Genomic DNA, 15,745 nt, shown 5'->3' with positions numbered 1-15,745 from the left:
TGTGCAAGACCTCACTGCTGCTGTCATCTCAAAGATTATATTGTCCATTTTACAATGGTAACATGATTCCCTTTGGTGAAACCAGTCAGTGTGCGATCTCTTGCTTGTAACTCCTTGTCATTTACCTTTGTGTAATCAAGCTTCCCAGCTTCCAAATCCTATCCAGCAAAAAATTGTTCTTCAGCCATGTGCAGACCTTTGTGTTACGCTGCACTAAAGGGACAAATATCCTTAGACAGTGATTCATGTGCATAATTACGTTATTTAACCACTACATTCTTCAGAATTGAAGGATTGTTATTGATTTGATCAGAAATGTGGAGCTTTTTTTTGTTTTGGTTTCTCTTTTCCCTTAATACGTCACCTGTCACTGAGTAGAAAGCACTGTAAGCTTAAAGCAAAATTAAACTAATGGGGAAAGAGTAGTTTCATGCAGAGAAAAGGAAACTGAAAAGCTTCCATGTGGTCTTTTAATAAATTTAAATAGTTAACATTTCAACATATTTGGAAAGAAATCTGTTCCTTTTTAGAATGGTGAATCCCTAAATAAGAAGTACTACTACTAGTTTTAGATAGGAAAACCTGTTCTCCTTGCTTTATACGTGTAGGAAGCTTTGATCTGTAGCTCCAGTAAAACACATAACTCTTACTGTTTGCTTAAACCCTGTATAAGGGTGTTTACCATTTGAGAGTACAAATTGCTTGCAGGCAGCTTAAGAAGGGCAGTTTAAAAAATAATGCAAAATCAGTAAATTGTCCTTGAAGCCATGAGAGTTCAGATGCAAGGGAAGGGAAAATTAATCTTGAGTAACAATAGTCAGCCACTTGGAGAACCTAAGCCTGGCTTATTGCAAATAGTTGGATGTCAGCATGCATGCAAAGTTTTATATAGGCTTTTCTGTAAAGCAGAAGAATAGGGTGAAAAAAACATAACATACCCTCCCTCTATCAGACCTTCCTAGCCACTTCCAGTCAGATCTTGCAAAATAACCAGGTGACTGGCCTACTTTCACAAATGCCCCCTTAAATGATTTGGCTGTAGGCACACAGTGGGTTACTGGTAGAGCCAGGAATAGCACCCGCAAATCCTGACTCACTGTTTGCTACTGTAATCATGCTAGATACATTTTTTCCTCAGAGTCTAATGCCATTTCAACAAGAATGTGACTCCTATTTTAGTAGTGGCACAATAGACAAGAACTTGAATGTTTCTTCTGTGTACAGAGCAGTGCAGAAGCAACTGCTTAGATCTGGAGCCACTGCAGGGTGCATTTGAGCTTTTGCTCAAACCCTTGCCATCCAGGCAGTGAACTTGTGAAACACTCGTGTATCCAGGACTTTTTATGTGGTGTAGGGCTTGTTAGTGAAAATGGGCACGCTAGTGTAATGTAATGGTGCTGTGGAGGTCAGATAATGGAGGAGAGGGTTGGTTGGTTGATTTACTGAAACAGTTCTAGAAATTCCTTAATCCCACTAAGTTGCCAAACAGACTCTTTTCAGGAAAGATACACCATGGCTTTGTGCACAGGATTTTGCTGTTCCACTCTCTGGTCCATTTTGCAGGGGACTTGAGTTGTCTTTGCAGTTCGTGGTATGCTTTTGTGGTGATCAGTTAAAGTACGAAGCACAATTAGCATGACATGTTGTAGCCCCAGTAGTTTAGTCAGTCAGTCAGTTTTCATAAAAAGAAGGGGGCATGTTTTACTTGATACTCAACTACACCAATACACATTGCTGAGGGATTTGGGCAGGACAGCTGATGTGCTGTGTGTAATATCCATGAGTGCTAGAGGGACCTAATTATTTTTGCTTGTGTAAGGACAAGGAGAAGAGCCTGGGCACATGCACTTAGCTGAACCAAGAGGAGGTTTCTTTGATAAAAGTATGGATAAACAGTAAACTTCAGTAAGGTTATTCAGAGTTCACTTCAATGATTTTAATTAAAAAGAAAAAAAAAAAGAAAGAAACACCCCTGTTAATGGAAGGAAAACATGAGGCTGTTTGTTTGTTTACTTCATCCTTTTCCTGTCTTTCGCTCCTTCCCTTGGCAAGCTACCCCTACAGTAAAACAGGAAGAAGGGGCATGTTGTTTCAGTGAGCAGGCTGGGGGTTTGCTGTTGGCTTGGGAGACTGCAAGATCAGTTCAGAAGTAGCAGGACTTAGAAGCAGCCCTGAGCCTTTTATTGCCAGTGTTACAGAATTTGGAAGTTTGTAAAACGCAGTTAGAGCCTTGTTGTTAACGTGATGTTTTTGTAACACTTGTATTCGTTATCTGTGTTTTTGAATTCTGTGCCTTTGCTCTTTCTATGAGGCATGGTTGTAAGTGCTGGAACCTGTATCTCCCCTGTAGTCTTATATGGAGACTGGAAAGAACCAGAAGTGAAACATGCATTTTCTCACAGATAGGTAACTGCATTGCCATGGTAACTTGGGGATTTCAAATTCCAAATACACCATGCCTGTTGACACAATTGGACACTGCCACTGGAAACAGGGATAAAAAGATACCTTTTGTGTTCCTGCCACTTTGGTTCTTCTGCATCTCTTCATATACAGTGTCTGTTGTTAAATTCTCCATATTTATCTTCATCCTCTTACAAACACTTCATATTTTTATTTTTCTTTAAGTTTATTTGTAAGAAAAGACCACAAGCAATGAAATACTGTGTGAAAACATGACACAGCCCAGTGGGAAGAAGTTGTGATTGTACCAAAATACATGAGTATCTGTTGCAGATCGTGCATGGACTTAATTGTACATATTTTACAACTGAAAACTGCCTGGTGCTAATTTTTCTACTCATGCAGTTCATTCTTGGTTGTGGGTTGGGGTTTTTTTTCTGATCTGTAGTAAAATGTTGATTCTCATAGCTGTGGCACACATAAGATTTTTCTCAGGGTTTTTATTAAACCTGACAATTTCTCAGGTGCCTTCTAATGTAGAGGGCAAGTCTAACAGAGACTATGGTTGGCACATAGCTCATAAGCAGATTCTGGGTGCCATAGCAATAATTTTTCAGTAAGTTGTTTTCATGTTTGTAAAGGGAAACTTAGAGAGTATTCCAAAATACTGAGCCCAGCAAGGTGCTGAAGGGTTGTAGTGCCAAAACTGCCATAACCCAGTCTTACTTGGGTTATTCCTTCCAATAGTCCTTGGTAAAGCAGGAGGCTCTCCTCAGTGGGATGAATCTGGAAGGCTCACAGTGATATTGGTGCACCCTATACTTTTTGATTGCTTTCAACATGCAAGTTTTTTCCTGGAGCAGTTTTTGTAGGGCCCTGCAAGACTGAGTGTGGTTTTCCAGTGATGTTTCCAGTGTAGTCTCCATGCTTTCCTCCTTTCTCCCTTTCACTTGGATTTCCTCAGCAGTGTAAATAAATAATGACAATCTTTTGTAGTGTTTGGGTTTGTTTTAATGAAATCTCTGGACTTCATTGAAAGATGTTCAATTGCCTCTGAAAGCATTTTCCTTCCCAAGCCCCATGTTCGCCAGAGTTGAACTGCAGTAGATTGACTGTGGAAATAATTTTATAAGTACATATATGTAATTAGCTAGTACAGAGAATGCTATAGGTGGGAACCATTACCACGAAAATATCAGAGTCCTAAATTTGAGATGAGGTTTAATGTGAGGCTGAGGAAGGAGAAGCTTTATAAAATCTCAGGTCTCTTAAATATTAGCTTTTCAGATCAAGGTAAAGATATACATTACTAAATGCTAACCATCTCTTGCTCCTTTCTTTTAGTGCATTCAGAAAAATTTAAGAATCCTCTTTAAATGCATTAATCAACTTTCAAAAGGAAAAACTATAAGAAGTGTGTCCTTGCATGTACTGCATTTTCAGTTCAGTGTTGGCTGGCAAAGGTAGAGACTGAGGTGCATAAAGCTTTCTAATGAGAATTCAGTGCTCTTACGGTCAAGTTGTAGTAAGATTGCTGTGGTAGTTATTTCAGTTGCTAAGGCTTATTCAAAACAGTTTGTGTAATCTTTTTTTCCTGTGGTATGTATCAAAGCAGAATTCAGCATCTCATTTACTTGTTTGTATTATCATGTAGCTTAGTGGTCCCTCAGCCAGCAGTAGGGGCTGTAGAACTAGCTGGAGAAAGTCTTGGCTTCATTATTAACAACTTGTGAGGTGCACTATGTGGGAATGTGAGATGGGCTGGGAGCAGACCTGCTGTGTTGTGCTGTATCTGACGATGGTCAGTGGTCTGCTTGCCAATGCAGGCTGGACAGAGAGGCTAGATGAAGGCTGTGAGAAGACACAAGGGAGAGAGGTAATGGAGCTTGGTTCCCCCATGCCAGCCAGCAGGTCTGCAACACAAAGGTAGGACACACTGAGTCCCAGACACTGTGTCCCTAGCTCTTGTCTTGGACTATTGTGTGTGGTACTTTGTATCATGAGGGTTTATGCTTTCCCACAATGAATGCTGTCAGCTTGAGAGATGGTCTTAATGGTTAGTAGAATAAAAACTAGGGAGAAAATGGTTGATGTGCAATACTTGGGAGTGTTTATGGCTCTGTTTTCTTGCCCTGCTGCTATGGGTGCAGGCTGCATTGGCAGCACAGGGGACTTCTGACAAACTCCTGACCAGTTCCTTAACTAAAGCCAGGACCTGTGTTGTACTGTCATGTTTATCGCTAGGAGAAGGATACCTGACAGCAGTATTAGGGCTTAACTGACCAGGCAGCAGAGATTAAGGGGAAAGCAATAAATGTGACAGGCAATGTAAACAAGGGGGTAGCTTTTTTCCTCTTGATCTTTATTACTATAATTCTGGTTGCTGCTTGTAACAACAAATGGAAGCTGCAAATGGAGTAGATGCTTACACTAGCAAATGGAGTAGATTCTTACACTAGCATTGCTGCACGTCCTGTGGGTATGTGTGGAGTGGTTTCTAGGCTTTTTTTGGCATGTGTGTAGTCCAGTGTCTATAAAAAACAGCTTTAGAAATAATCAGTCATGTTTCCTTAAACTTGAATCTGATCTGTTGCCACATGAGGGAACGTGTTGTTGGGGAGGTTTCTCTGTTGGCTCACTTTGGCATGGTGTGTCTGCAGTGATCTCCTGGAGTTCCAGGTCTGAGGTCAAAGATTTGATTCATTGCTTGAGTTATTTTGGCTTCTTGGTGTGGTGTTCAGTGTTGGTGGGGACGTAAGACGCTGTGGGGGTCTCGGAGGGGGTGATCTTTGCTGGAGTGGGGCTAAGTAAGGCACAAGAAGGAAAGGTGAAGAGAAAACCAAATCATTAAGATTTTGTTTAAAATTGGAATATGAGATAAACACCATGAAGTCATTAACTAGCTGACAGCCTGTTGTTCCATGAAATTTATCTGAAAACAAACAAACTTGCAAGTCAGATTGCATTTTAGGTATTGCAGAGTATTGGCTTGTAATTTCCCTGACAGTAAAATCTCATAGTCTTTGTCTTTTCAGGTACCTGTCATATTCACTCAGCAGAAAATAAACTGTTTGAAGTGATATGTTTAACCTGCAGTTGGCAGAGGAGAAATGGTGCTGTGAGAATTCTTACTGCAGGAATAGCACAGATTTGAAAAATGGCACACTATAGGCTTCTGCAGCCACATCATGATAGGTTTTCTGGCTGAAGCTGCATTTGCATTTTAACATCTTTTTTATTTACTTAAGTCCCAGCCTTATCAATTTATCCCAGGCTTCTCTTCTGCCCTGTACCAGTGCTTTTTTCTTTTTTGCCTCTATAGTCCTTTACAGCCAACACAGTGGTTCTCCTTGGTCTCCACCTTATCTCAGTTTGCAGCAGGTCAATTTAGGGGGGAGTGATTTCTTCCCTGTAAGGTTTCTGAAGGGCTGTATTTCCTGCAAAAGCCCTGGATATTGCTGCCGGTGGATCTGGCTGCAGTGCTGCAGTGTGGAGAAGAGGCACTACTGATGGTGTGCACAAGGAGAAGAGCAACAAAGTTGGTGAGGGGTTTGGAACATAAGCCCTACGAGGAGAGGCTGAGGGAGCTGGGGTTGCTTAGCCTGGAGAAGAGGAGACTCAGGGGTGACCTTATTACTCTCTACAACTACCTGAAGGGAGGTTGTAGACAGATGGATGTTAGTCTCTTCTCCCAGGTGGCCAGTACCAGGACAAGAGGACACAGTCTCAGGCTGCGCCAGGGGAGGTTCAGGCTGGATGTTAGGAAAAAGTTCTATACAGAAAGAGTGATTGCCCATTGGAATGGGCTGCCTGGGGAGGTGGTGGAGTTGCCATCACTGGAGGTTTTCAGGAGAAGACTTGATGGGGTGCTTGGTGCCATGGGTTAGTTGTTTGGGTGGTGTTGGATTGGTTGATGGGTTGGATGCGATGATCTTGAAGGTCTCTTCCAACCTGGTTTATTCTATGTATTCTATTCTTTGTATTCTTGGTCAGGCCAGCAGGACTACTGTGGTGCCAGGGAGGCTTTGCTTTGGCTTCTGGTTTAGCTGTCAGAGCAGCTGCATACTGGCACTTAAAATATGGACTCCTTTACTCTTTTTACAAAGACAGATGGTCATCAACCCTTGTGCCTGAGCTACTGACAGATTTAGGCTTCTTCTGTTTCTTCGAAAGGATCTGCTAAAAACAGATGTTACTGCTTCCCTTCTTCCCCTCCATTCTTTTGCTTTCCTTAGAGTTGCAGCTTTCACCTCTTTGCAGATGCTAAAAAAAAAATTCTTTTTGTTTTCTTTCCTGGGGTGGGGAAGACCTGCTGTCTAGAAGAAGGATGACCTTGTTATTACACTCCACTCCTTTTGTAGAGTGGAAATAGGAGCTTTGTGTTTTAAGTTGGAGCAGTATGTCGTTGAGTTTCACGCTTGCCATCTTACTCTGTTGATGGTAATGCTGGTTTTGGGGGGGAATCAAAAAAATTGTAACAAATCAGTAACTGGTTCAGTCAACATTTGTACAGCTTTGTAAAGATTTTTCTGGAAGACCTTAAAGCTTCTTAAAGCTGTGGGCAGAGCGGGTCAGGATGTCCTATTAATACTCCAGTGAGTATCAAATTTATCCTGGAATAGTAGTTTCAACCTTTCAGAGAACTTGGTTTTCACTTCATAGCTTGTTTCTTGTGCTTTCAGGTGCACAGCCTCTTTATTTGTATGTAGCTTCCATGGTATGGCTTGCCTCGAGCTTTTAACTTGTGCTTTGCATAGGCTCTTTCATCTCTGCCATACTGTCTTGGGATTTTTGTTCTCTTGACACAACAGCTACAACGATGGGATTCTTGTGTATCACTGGAACCCTAGGTTTAACAAGAAAGAGATAGCAAGAACTGGCCAGATCTTTTTGCCCTCTGATTCACTAGGAGAGATACAGGACATCATGCTGATCACAGCAAACATATTTTATTAGCAGCCCTGAAGTGCTGCACCTTTGATGTCAAAGAAGAGAGGACAGGGAAGGACTAGGAGACCTTAACCTTCCATTTCACCTGTAGAGATATTCTAGTCTCTATTTGGAACACAGCGTGAGGCAAAGGATATCATCATTTTTACTGTCTTTAATAGGAGTGATCATTGTGGAGACTACTGCTGGAAGCTATCAGGCTGATTTCTGCCATCAACAGTTTGCTCAGCGTTAAAAATACTAGATGGATCTCTGAGTGCTGTTGAGGTGGAAGTACTTCCAAGAATTGTGTGCAATGTTTTTTACAAGCCCATTAGGGGATATTCATTAAAAAAAAACCACTTTCTTGTGATGGCACTTTTGAATTTCAATCAGTTTCTTTCTTTTCCTCTTTTTTTTCCCTTCCCAACTGCAGATCAGCTGGAACGTGTGTTCTTGCGTCTTGGCCATGCAGAAACAGATGAGCAGTTACAGAACATCATTTCCAAATTCCTGCCCCCTGTCCTCCTCAAGCTGTCCAGCACACAGGAAGGAGTTCGTAAAAAGGTAAGGGTGCAGTTTACCATGAGGGTGTGTTGTCTCTGATCAGGGAGAAGGAAATGTCTCTGGTCTGTCATGATCCACTAAACTTTGATATTCCCTCTGCAGAAATGTACTCTTTGAGGAAAAGTTGTCATGAGCCTGATAGAGAATGGGCTTATTGCAACTGGTAGGGCTTAAAGAAAACAGTAATTGCTTGTATCAGCAAGGTCTTTGCATGTGTGTGGAGGCTGCATTTGTTTCTGCCTGAGACCACCTAGCTATGAGTTAGCCTGAGACCAAGACTTACTGCCATAGAGGCAGTTGCCATGGCTTCCACGTTAGGGCTGTGGTGCATCCACCTGATTTCTAAGTCAAACTTACTGTGTGCAAGAAACCATGAAGGGGCATGTTCATACACTTGTCTGGTAACAGAAATAGGAACAAGGACCCAACAGTCTGATGCCTACCTGAAGGAATTCAGTTCTCTTGTACAGATGGCAGTTTTAGCGTGGAATTCATTCAGGTACATACTAAATTCAACCTCCAAAGCTGTTTGGTCCTGACCTCGCTACAGGTGTAGGAGCAAGTACCAAGCTGTTTTGGAGACGGAATTTAGTATGTACCTGAGGAGTTCAGTACCTGTATTAGGTTAAAGGATATAAGCTCATCCTGAAGAGATGAAAAGGAGCACAGACACAATAGCAAGTGGAAAAATCTATGTAAGACCCTGCTCTAGTTACTTCCAGACCCATCTTTGGAGCCCTCAGCCCACCAGAGGACCATCTCCACAGCCAGGGTAATACAGAGGCACCACAGCAAGCAGGAACCCAAGTTAAGGACTTGGAGGAAGGGGCGCTCTTAGGGTGTCTCTGTTCGGAGCGGGAGAGACTCGGTTCTTTTTTGAACATTCCTGTGTTGTGAAGTTAAAGGCACAAACAAGACCAAATACCAGGAGTGAGGCTGTTTACTAACAGAGTAAAGTGGACGGATCAGAAGAAGGGAGAGAGAGGAAAAACAGAGAAAGAGTGAACAGGAATTATATTACCATGCCCCCTACTCTCCCTCCTGGCCCAAGATGATTGAGGTCCGAGGAGGTCTGAGGAAGGGTGCTAGTGCTTTGGCTTGGAGGAGATGTCATCCTTGGCTTGTGCTGTCCTCCCCGGAGGAGGGGAGGGAGAGATCCCAAAGTCCAGGTCCCTCTCTGAGCAGCCTTCAACATGTGGTATCTTCAGTAAAGATGTCTTTTTGCTTCTCTGGATGTTCTTTTCTTCTCACAGCAGGCAAAACTTAGGGCATGGCTTTGCTGGTGATGGAGAGGGTTCCCAGACTGGTTGTTCATGGTGATAGTTTTTCTCTCTGTCCCAGCTGCTAAAGCTCAGTGTCTTTTATTCAGTTAATCACAGCTTCCCCTGGCTCACGCCTGAGTCATATTAATGCATATGCGACTGCCAGGTGTGCTATCAGTAGGCAGAGCTGACCTATCAGGCAGGTCATTCACAACAATTTTGTCTTTTGTTGGGGTATTCCAGAGGGTTTTTTCACCATCCCCTTCATGGGCAGCTGTTGTCTGGGTGAGGAGCAAAGGTGGTTTTAGCTTTATTGATTCACATCAAGAGAGACAAGATTCAGTCTCTTACACGGGGTGGGCTCAGATGCACTGTCTGGGGCTTTTTGAGTGTTGAGAGATTAAGGAAGGGGGGAGGACCACTCATTTGAAAGATGAATTTTAGGAGACCTCACAAATTCACACAGCATTCTTACAACTTACTATTTTTGTTTTAGAATGAAGGTTGAAATTAAACTAATTTCTTCTTTCTTCTACATGTTTAAATTATAGATTTTTATCTATACAAGATAATGATAAGCAATTACAGCACTTCCCTGTACTTCTTAGCATGTGTTGGATCCTTTACAGTCAAGGAAATTGCCCTGAATTCTGCTCTGGCCACACCAGTGAAGGGAAGTTGGCTCTCCTCAGTACTATTTTCATAATAAACTCAAATTGGAATAAGAAGAGTCTGTATGTGTTGGTTTTATTGATGTTTGGTATTTTTCACATGTAATAAACATACATTAAATGTACAGATTATTTGTAGGATGGGAGAGGAACATTGTCAGTTTTTCCCTTTAGAGACCATCAGTGAAAGTTTACTGTGGAGCGTATAACTTGCACTTAAACCTGTTCAGTGTGCATATTCCTTTTTCCTGTTGCACCAGACCTCAGCTTTTCCATCTTCTACTTGCTCTTGCCTGGCCATTGATGTGGTGGAAAATCATCTGAAGAAATCTGCTGTGTTTTCAAATGCTAATGACATTTGAACACAAACATTCTAGCTTTCCAATGCCCTTTTTTTTCCCTGGTGGACAACAGATAATATGCCTGTTCACAGGATCACAGGATGTCAGGGGTTGGAAGTGACCCAAAGAGATCAAGTCCAACCCCCCTGCCAGAGCAGGACTATACACTCTAGCTCAGGTCACAGAGGAAGGCATCCAGACAGGCTTTGAAAGTCTCCATAGAAGGAGACTCCGCAACCTCCCTGGGGAGCCTGTTCCAGTGGTCTGTGACCCTTACAGTAAAGAAGTTCCTCTTTCTGTTGAAGTGGAACCTCCTGTGCTGAAGGTTACATCCATTGCTCCTTGTCCTATCACAGGGAGCAAGTGAGAAGAGCCTGTCCCCTCCCTCCTGACACCCAGCCCGCAGATATTTATAAACATTTATTATATCCCCTCTAAGTCTTATCATGTCCAGACTAAAGAACCCCAGTGTCCCTCAGCCTGTCCTCATAAGGCAGTGCGCCAGTCTCCTAATCATCCTCTTAGCCCTCCGCTGGACCCTCTCCAGCAGATCCCTGTCCCTCTTAAACTGGGGAGCCACAGAGGGAAAAGGATTCTGGGAAGGGAGTTGGCTGGACTCGTTGACAGCACTTTAAACTACATTTGAAGGGGGAAGGGGCTGAAACCAGTCCACCCCCAGACAGGAGTCTGAGGGTGGTAAGCTGGAGTCGGGAGTGAAACCAGCAGCCCAGCTGAAGTGCATGTACCCTAATGCATGCAGCATGGGTAACAAGGAGCAGGAAGCTTTGTTGCAGCAGGAAAGTTATGATGTAGTTGCCATCACAGAAACGTGGTGGGACAACTCACATGACTGGAGCACTACAATTGACGGCTACAGGCTCTTCAGGAGAGATAGGTGAGGGAGGAGGGGTGGCCCTGTACATCAGGGAGGCTCTAGATGCCATGGAACTAGAGATTAAAGATGATCAGGTTAAGTGCCTGGGGGTGAGAATTAGAGGGAAGGCCAACAAGGCTGACATCCTGGTTGGAGTCTGTTATAGACCACCCAACCAGAATGAAGATGTTGATGAATTATTTTAGAGGCAGCTAGAGGCTGTCTCAACATCACCTGACCTTGTTCTTATGGGTGATTTTAACCTGCCTGACACCTGCTGGGAACTTAGCACAGCAGAGAGGAGGCAGTCTAGAAGGTTCTTAGATTGTATGGAGATCAGCATCTGATCGCAGTTGCTGAGTGAGCCTTTCAGGGGTAAGGCTATGCTTGACCTTTTTACAAGCAGAGAAGGGCTGGTGGGTGATGTGGTGGTTGGAGGTTGCCTGGGGTCCAGTGACCACGAGATAACTGAGTTTTCAATATGAGGTCAAGCTAAGAGGGGCAGCAACAAAACCTCCATTCTGGACTTCCGGAGGGTAGACTTCAGATTACTCAAGGAACTAACTCAGAAGGTTCCTTAGGAAACAGCTCTTAAAAACAAAGGGGTCCAGGAGAGCTGGACCTGCTTCACGGAAGAGCTGTTGAAGGCGCAGGAACAGGCTGTGCCAATGCGCCGGAAGAGGAGCCGCCGGGGCAGACGGCCAGCCGGGACGGGTGATGAGCTTCTAAGAGAAGTCAGGGGAAAAAAGAGGGTGTATCATCTTTGGAAGGAAGGAGAGGTAACCCATGGAATGTTTAAGGATGTTGCTAGGTCATGTAGGAAAAAAAATCAGAGAGGCAAAAACGCATTTAGAGCTTAGACTGGCCTCTGCTGTGAAGGACAAGAAGAAATCCTTCTATAAATAGCAAGAGAAGGGGCAAGGACAACCTCCTCTCCTTAGTGGACATGGAGGGGAATATTGTAACTAAAGAGGAGGAAAAGGCGAAGTACTTAGCACCTTCTTTGCCTCAATTTTTAATAGCAGGCCAGGTTGTCTTCCAGACAACTGGCCTCCTGAGTTGGAAGATGGATTCAGGGAGCGGTGCAGTTCCCCTGTAATCCAGGAGGAAGTAGTTAGAGCCCTGCTCAGCCACTTGGATCTCCACAAGTCCATGGGACCGGATGGGATCCATCCTAGGGTGCTGGGAGAGCTGACAGATGAGCTGGCCAAGCTGCTCTTCATCATTTTTCAACACTCTGGCTCACTGAAGAGGTCCCAGATGACTGGAAACTGGCCACAAGAAGGGCCAGAATGTGGAACCAGGGAATTCCAGACCTGTCAGCCTGACCTCAGTGCCAGGCAAGATTATGGAACAGGTCATCTTGAGCGCAATCACACAGCACTTACAGGATGGCCAAGGGTTCAGGGCCAGCCAGAATGGATTTAGGAAGGGCAGGTCGTGCCTGACCAACCTGACCAAGTGACTGCCTGGTGGATGTGGGGAAGGCTGTGGATGTAGTCTACCTGGTCTTTAGCAAGGCCTTTGACACTGTCCCCCATAGCAAGCTCCTGGCCTAGCTGTCAGCCCATGGCTTGGACAGCAGCACTCTGTGCTGGGTTAGGAACTGGCTGGAGGGCCGAGCCCAGAGAGTGGTGGTGAATGGTGCCACATCCAGCTGGCAGCCAGGCACTAGTGGTGTGCCCCAGGGATCAGTGCTGGGCCCCATCCTGTTCAGTATCTTTTACTGATGATCTGGATGAGGGCATTGAGTCCATCATCAGTAAGTTTGCAGATGACAGCAAGCTGGGGGCAGGAGTTGATCTGTTATTGGGTAGGAGAGCTCTGCAGAGGGACCTCGACAGGCTGGACAGATGGGCAGAGTCCAGCAGCATGAGATTTAACACATCTAAGTGCCAGGTTCTACACGTTGGCCACAACAACCCCATGCAGTGCTACAGGCTGGGGTCAGAGTGGCTGGAGAGCAGCCAGGCAGAAAGGGACCTAGGGGTACTGCTTGATAGTAGGCTGAACATGAGCCAGCAGTGTGCCCAGGTGGCCAAGAAGGCCAATGTCATCCTGGCCTGTATGAGGAACAGTGTGGCCAGCAGGAGCAGGGAGGTCATTCTGCCTCTGTACTCAACATTGGTTAGGCCACACCTTGAGTCCTGTGTCCGGTTCTGGGCCCCTCACTTTAGGAGAGATGTTGAATTTCTGGAGCATGTCCAGAGAAGGGCAACAAAGTTGGTGAGGAGTTTGGAGCACAAGCCCTATGAGGAGAGACTGAGGGAGCTGGGGCTTCTTAGCCTGGAGAGGAGTAGGCTCAGGGGAGACCTTATTGCTGTCTACAACTACATGAAGGAAGGTTGTAGCTAGGTGGGGGTTGGTCTCTTCTCCCAGGCAACCAGAACAAGAGGACACAGTCTCAAGCTGTGCCAAGGGAAGTTTAGACTGGATGTTAGGAAGAAACTGGAATGGGCTGCCCATGGAGGTGATGGAGTCACCATTAGTGGAAGTATTTAAGAAGAGACTGGATGTGGCACTTGGTGCCATGGTTTACTTGATTAGATGGTGTTGTGTGATTGGTTGGACTTGATGATCTTAAAGATCTTTTCCAGCCAGGTTAATTCTATCCTATCCCATCCTATCCCATCCTATCCCATCCTATCCCATTCTATCCCATTCTATTCTAAAACTGAACACAGTACTCAAGATGAGGTCTCACCAGGGCAGAGTAGAGGGGGAGGAGAACCTCCCTCAATCTGCTGGACACACTCTTCTTAATACACCCCAGGATCCCATTGGCCTTCTTGGTCACCATGGCACATTGCTGTCCCATGGATAGCTTGTTATCTACCAGGACTCCTGGGTCACTCTCTACAGGGCTGCTCTCAAGCAGATCACCTCCCAGCCTTTACTGGTGCAGTTTATTATTCCTCCCCAGATGCAGGACTCTGCACTTGTCCTTGTGGAACCTCATTTAGTTCCTCTGTGCCTAGCTCTCCAGTCTGTCCATGGCTTGCTGGATGGCTGCACAGTCTTCAGCTGTATCAGCCAAACCTCCCAGTTTGGTGTCATCAGCAAACTTGCTGAGCAGGCACTCTGTTCCCTCATCAATGTCATTGAGGAAGATGTTGAACAGCACCAGACCCAGTACTGATCCCTGGGGAACTCCACTAGTTACAGCTCTCCAGCTGGACTTGGCACTATTGATCTTGTAACCAGTTCCTAATCCACCTCACTGTCTGCTCTTCCATCCCACACTTCCTGAGCTTGCTCACTAGGATGTCATGGGAGATGGTGTCAAAGGCCTTGCTAAGGTCAAGGTAGACCACATCCACTGCTCTCCCTGAATCTCCCTATTCAGTTATGGCATCACAGAATGCTATCAGATTAGTCAAGCAGGATTTCCCCTTGGTAAATCCATGCTGACTACTCCTGATAACCTTCTTCTCTTCCAAGTTGTTCAACTCCAGCCTCAAAATCATCTTAAGACAATCTAAGTAAAATAAAAGCTTTTTTTCCCCATGAGCACTCAGCTGTTCAGAAAACTGTTCCAATAAAAGCTTATAAAGTAGGTGAAATAGAAGGGAGAGAGAAGACTCTATTCACCCACTGACTGACCATAGGCAGTGACAGAGCTCTGCCACCCTATGTCTTATTTTTCTCCCACAATTGTTGTACTGGTCAAGAAAACCCCACAACTGGAACAGCTTCCCCTCACCCAGCTTTAGAAGCACAGTGTAGTTCATTTAGTACACTCAAATTTTACTCTGACTCCTCAAACTTTGTTCTTAAGCTTCTACTGTTAGAATGAAAAGGGGAAATTAAAACTCCATTTTTCTTACTGCTGCCTTAACATTGCTTTGTTGGTCTCCCTGCCCTTAATTTTGTGACTGTCAGAGCAATGTAACTGCAACATGCAGTAATTTGAGCTCCTTGTCCTCTTGCATGCTCAAATGTAGAGTGCAGTATAGCTATGTGGGTAAGCTTGTAATGTCTATACCTTCTTAATCCGTTTACTCTTAAAAGGTAATCCCCCTCAAACAGCTTTAACATGTTAAATTCAGCTCTAGGATGTCTTCTGCCAAATCAGGTACCCCCAGCAGTGTCACACAAAGAACTAATCCAAGGTGAATTCACTCTGCTGGGTCAGAATTTCTTAAGGGAGTATTGATGCACTGGAATCCCTGTGGGCAGCCCACTTGAAGCCAGCAAAAACATAAGAAGCGGTCATAACTTGGAAGTGCAGGCATGTGCCTGATTCAGGTCAGATGAGTACTGCTAGATGACATCTGAAGTGCAGTGATGTTATATTAGAGAAGCAGGATATGAGCTAAGCCCTCACACATACCCAAATCCAGCTAGATCTGGTTTTCGCCATCCACCATGGGTAATTTAAACAGGCTCCTCAAATGCTCTTGTAGCCTTGCATTTCTCTCTCTTCCTTCACAAGTGTGCACACAGGTGGTGTGGTTTTTTTTTTCTTTATAAAACAATAGGATTTTTTGACTACTGCTACAGTAATTTTGCAGCAGCAAAATTTGGTAGCTGTTAGTATGGCTTGTTTGTCATCTCATCAATGGTCTCAGGCACATGCTTGTGGTCAGGTGTGCAGTTTCCCTGTCTTACAGCTGGACTTTCCTTTTTCCATGGAGGTTATAGCTCATATGGTTATAGCTCATATGTAGCTCAGCAAGTATATGGTTCTGTGGTTTC

The 15,745-nt window shown here is 44.5% G+C and overlaps 1 protein-coding gene across 3 annotated transcripts in view; it reads left to right on the top strand.

Annotated features, from left to right (window-relative positions):
* Positions 1 to 15,745, top strand: part of ECPAS (Ecm29 proteasome adaptor and scaffold) — a 72,452-nt gene that overhangs the window by 1,931 nt on the left and 54,776 nt on the right. For all 3 annotated transcript variants that reach the window (XM_054179017.1, XM_054179016.1, XM_054179015.1), the window contains one exon: positions 7,769 to 7,899. In XM_054179017.1, the coding sequence (XP_054034992.1) occupies positions 7,769 to 7,899 (131 nt within the window). The remainder of the gene's footprint in view (positions 1 to 7,768; positions 7,900 to 15,745) is intronic.

This window comes from Dryobates pubescens, chromosome Z (genome assembly GCF_014839835.1).
Source record: "Dryobates pubescens isolate bDryPub1 chromosome Z, bDryPub1.pri, whole genome shotgun sequence".
NCBI lineage: Eukaryota > Metazoa > Chordata > Aves > Piciformes > Picidae > Dryobates > Dryobates pubescens.
The sequence above is the reverse complement of the archived record's forward strand: the minus strand, read 5'-3'. Positions and strand labels throughout refer to the sequence as shown.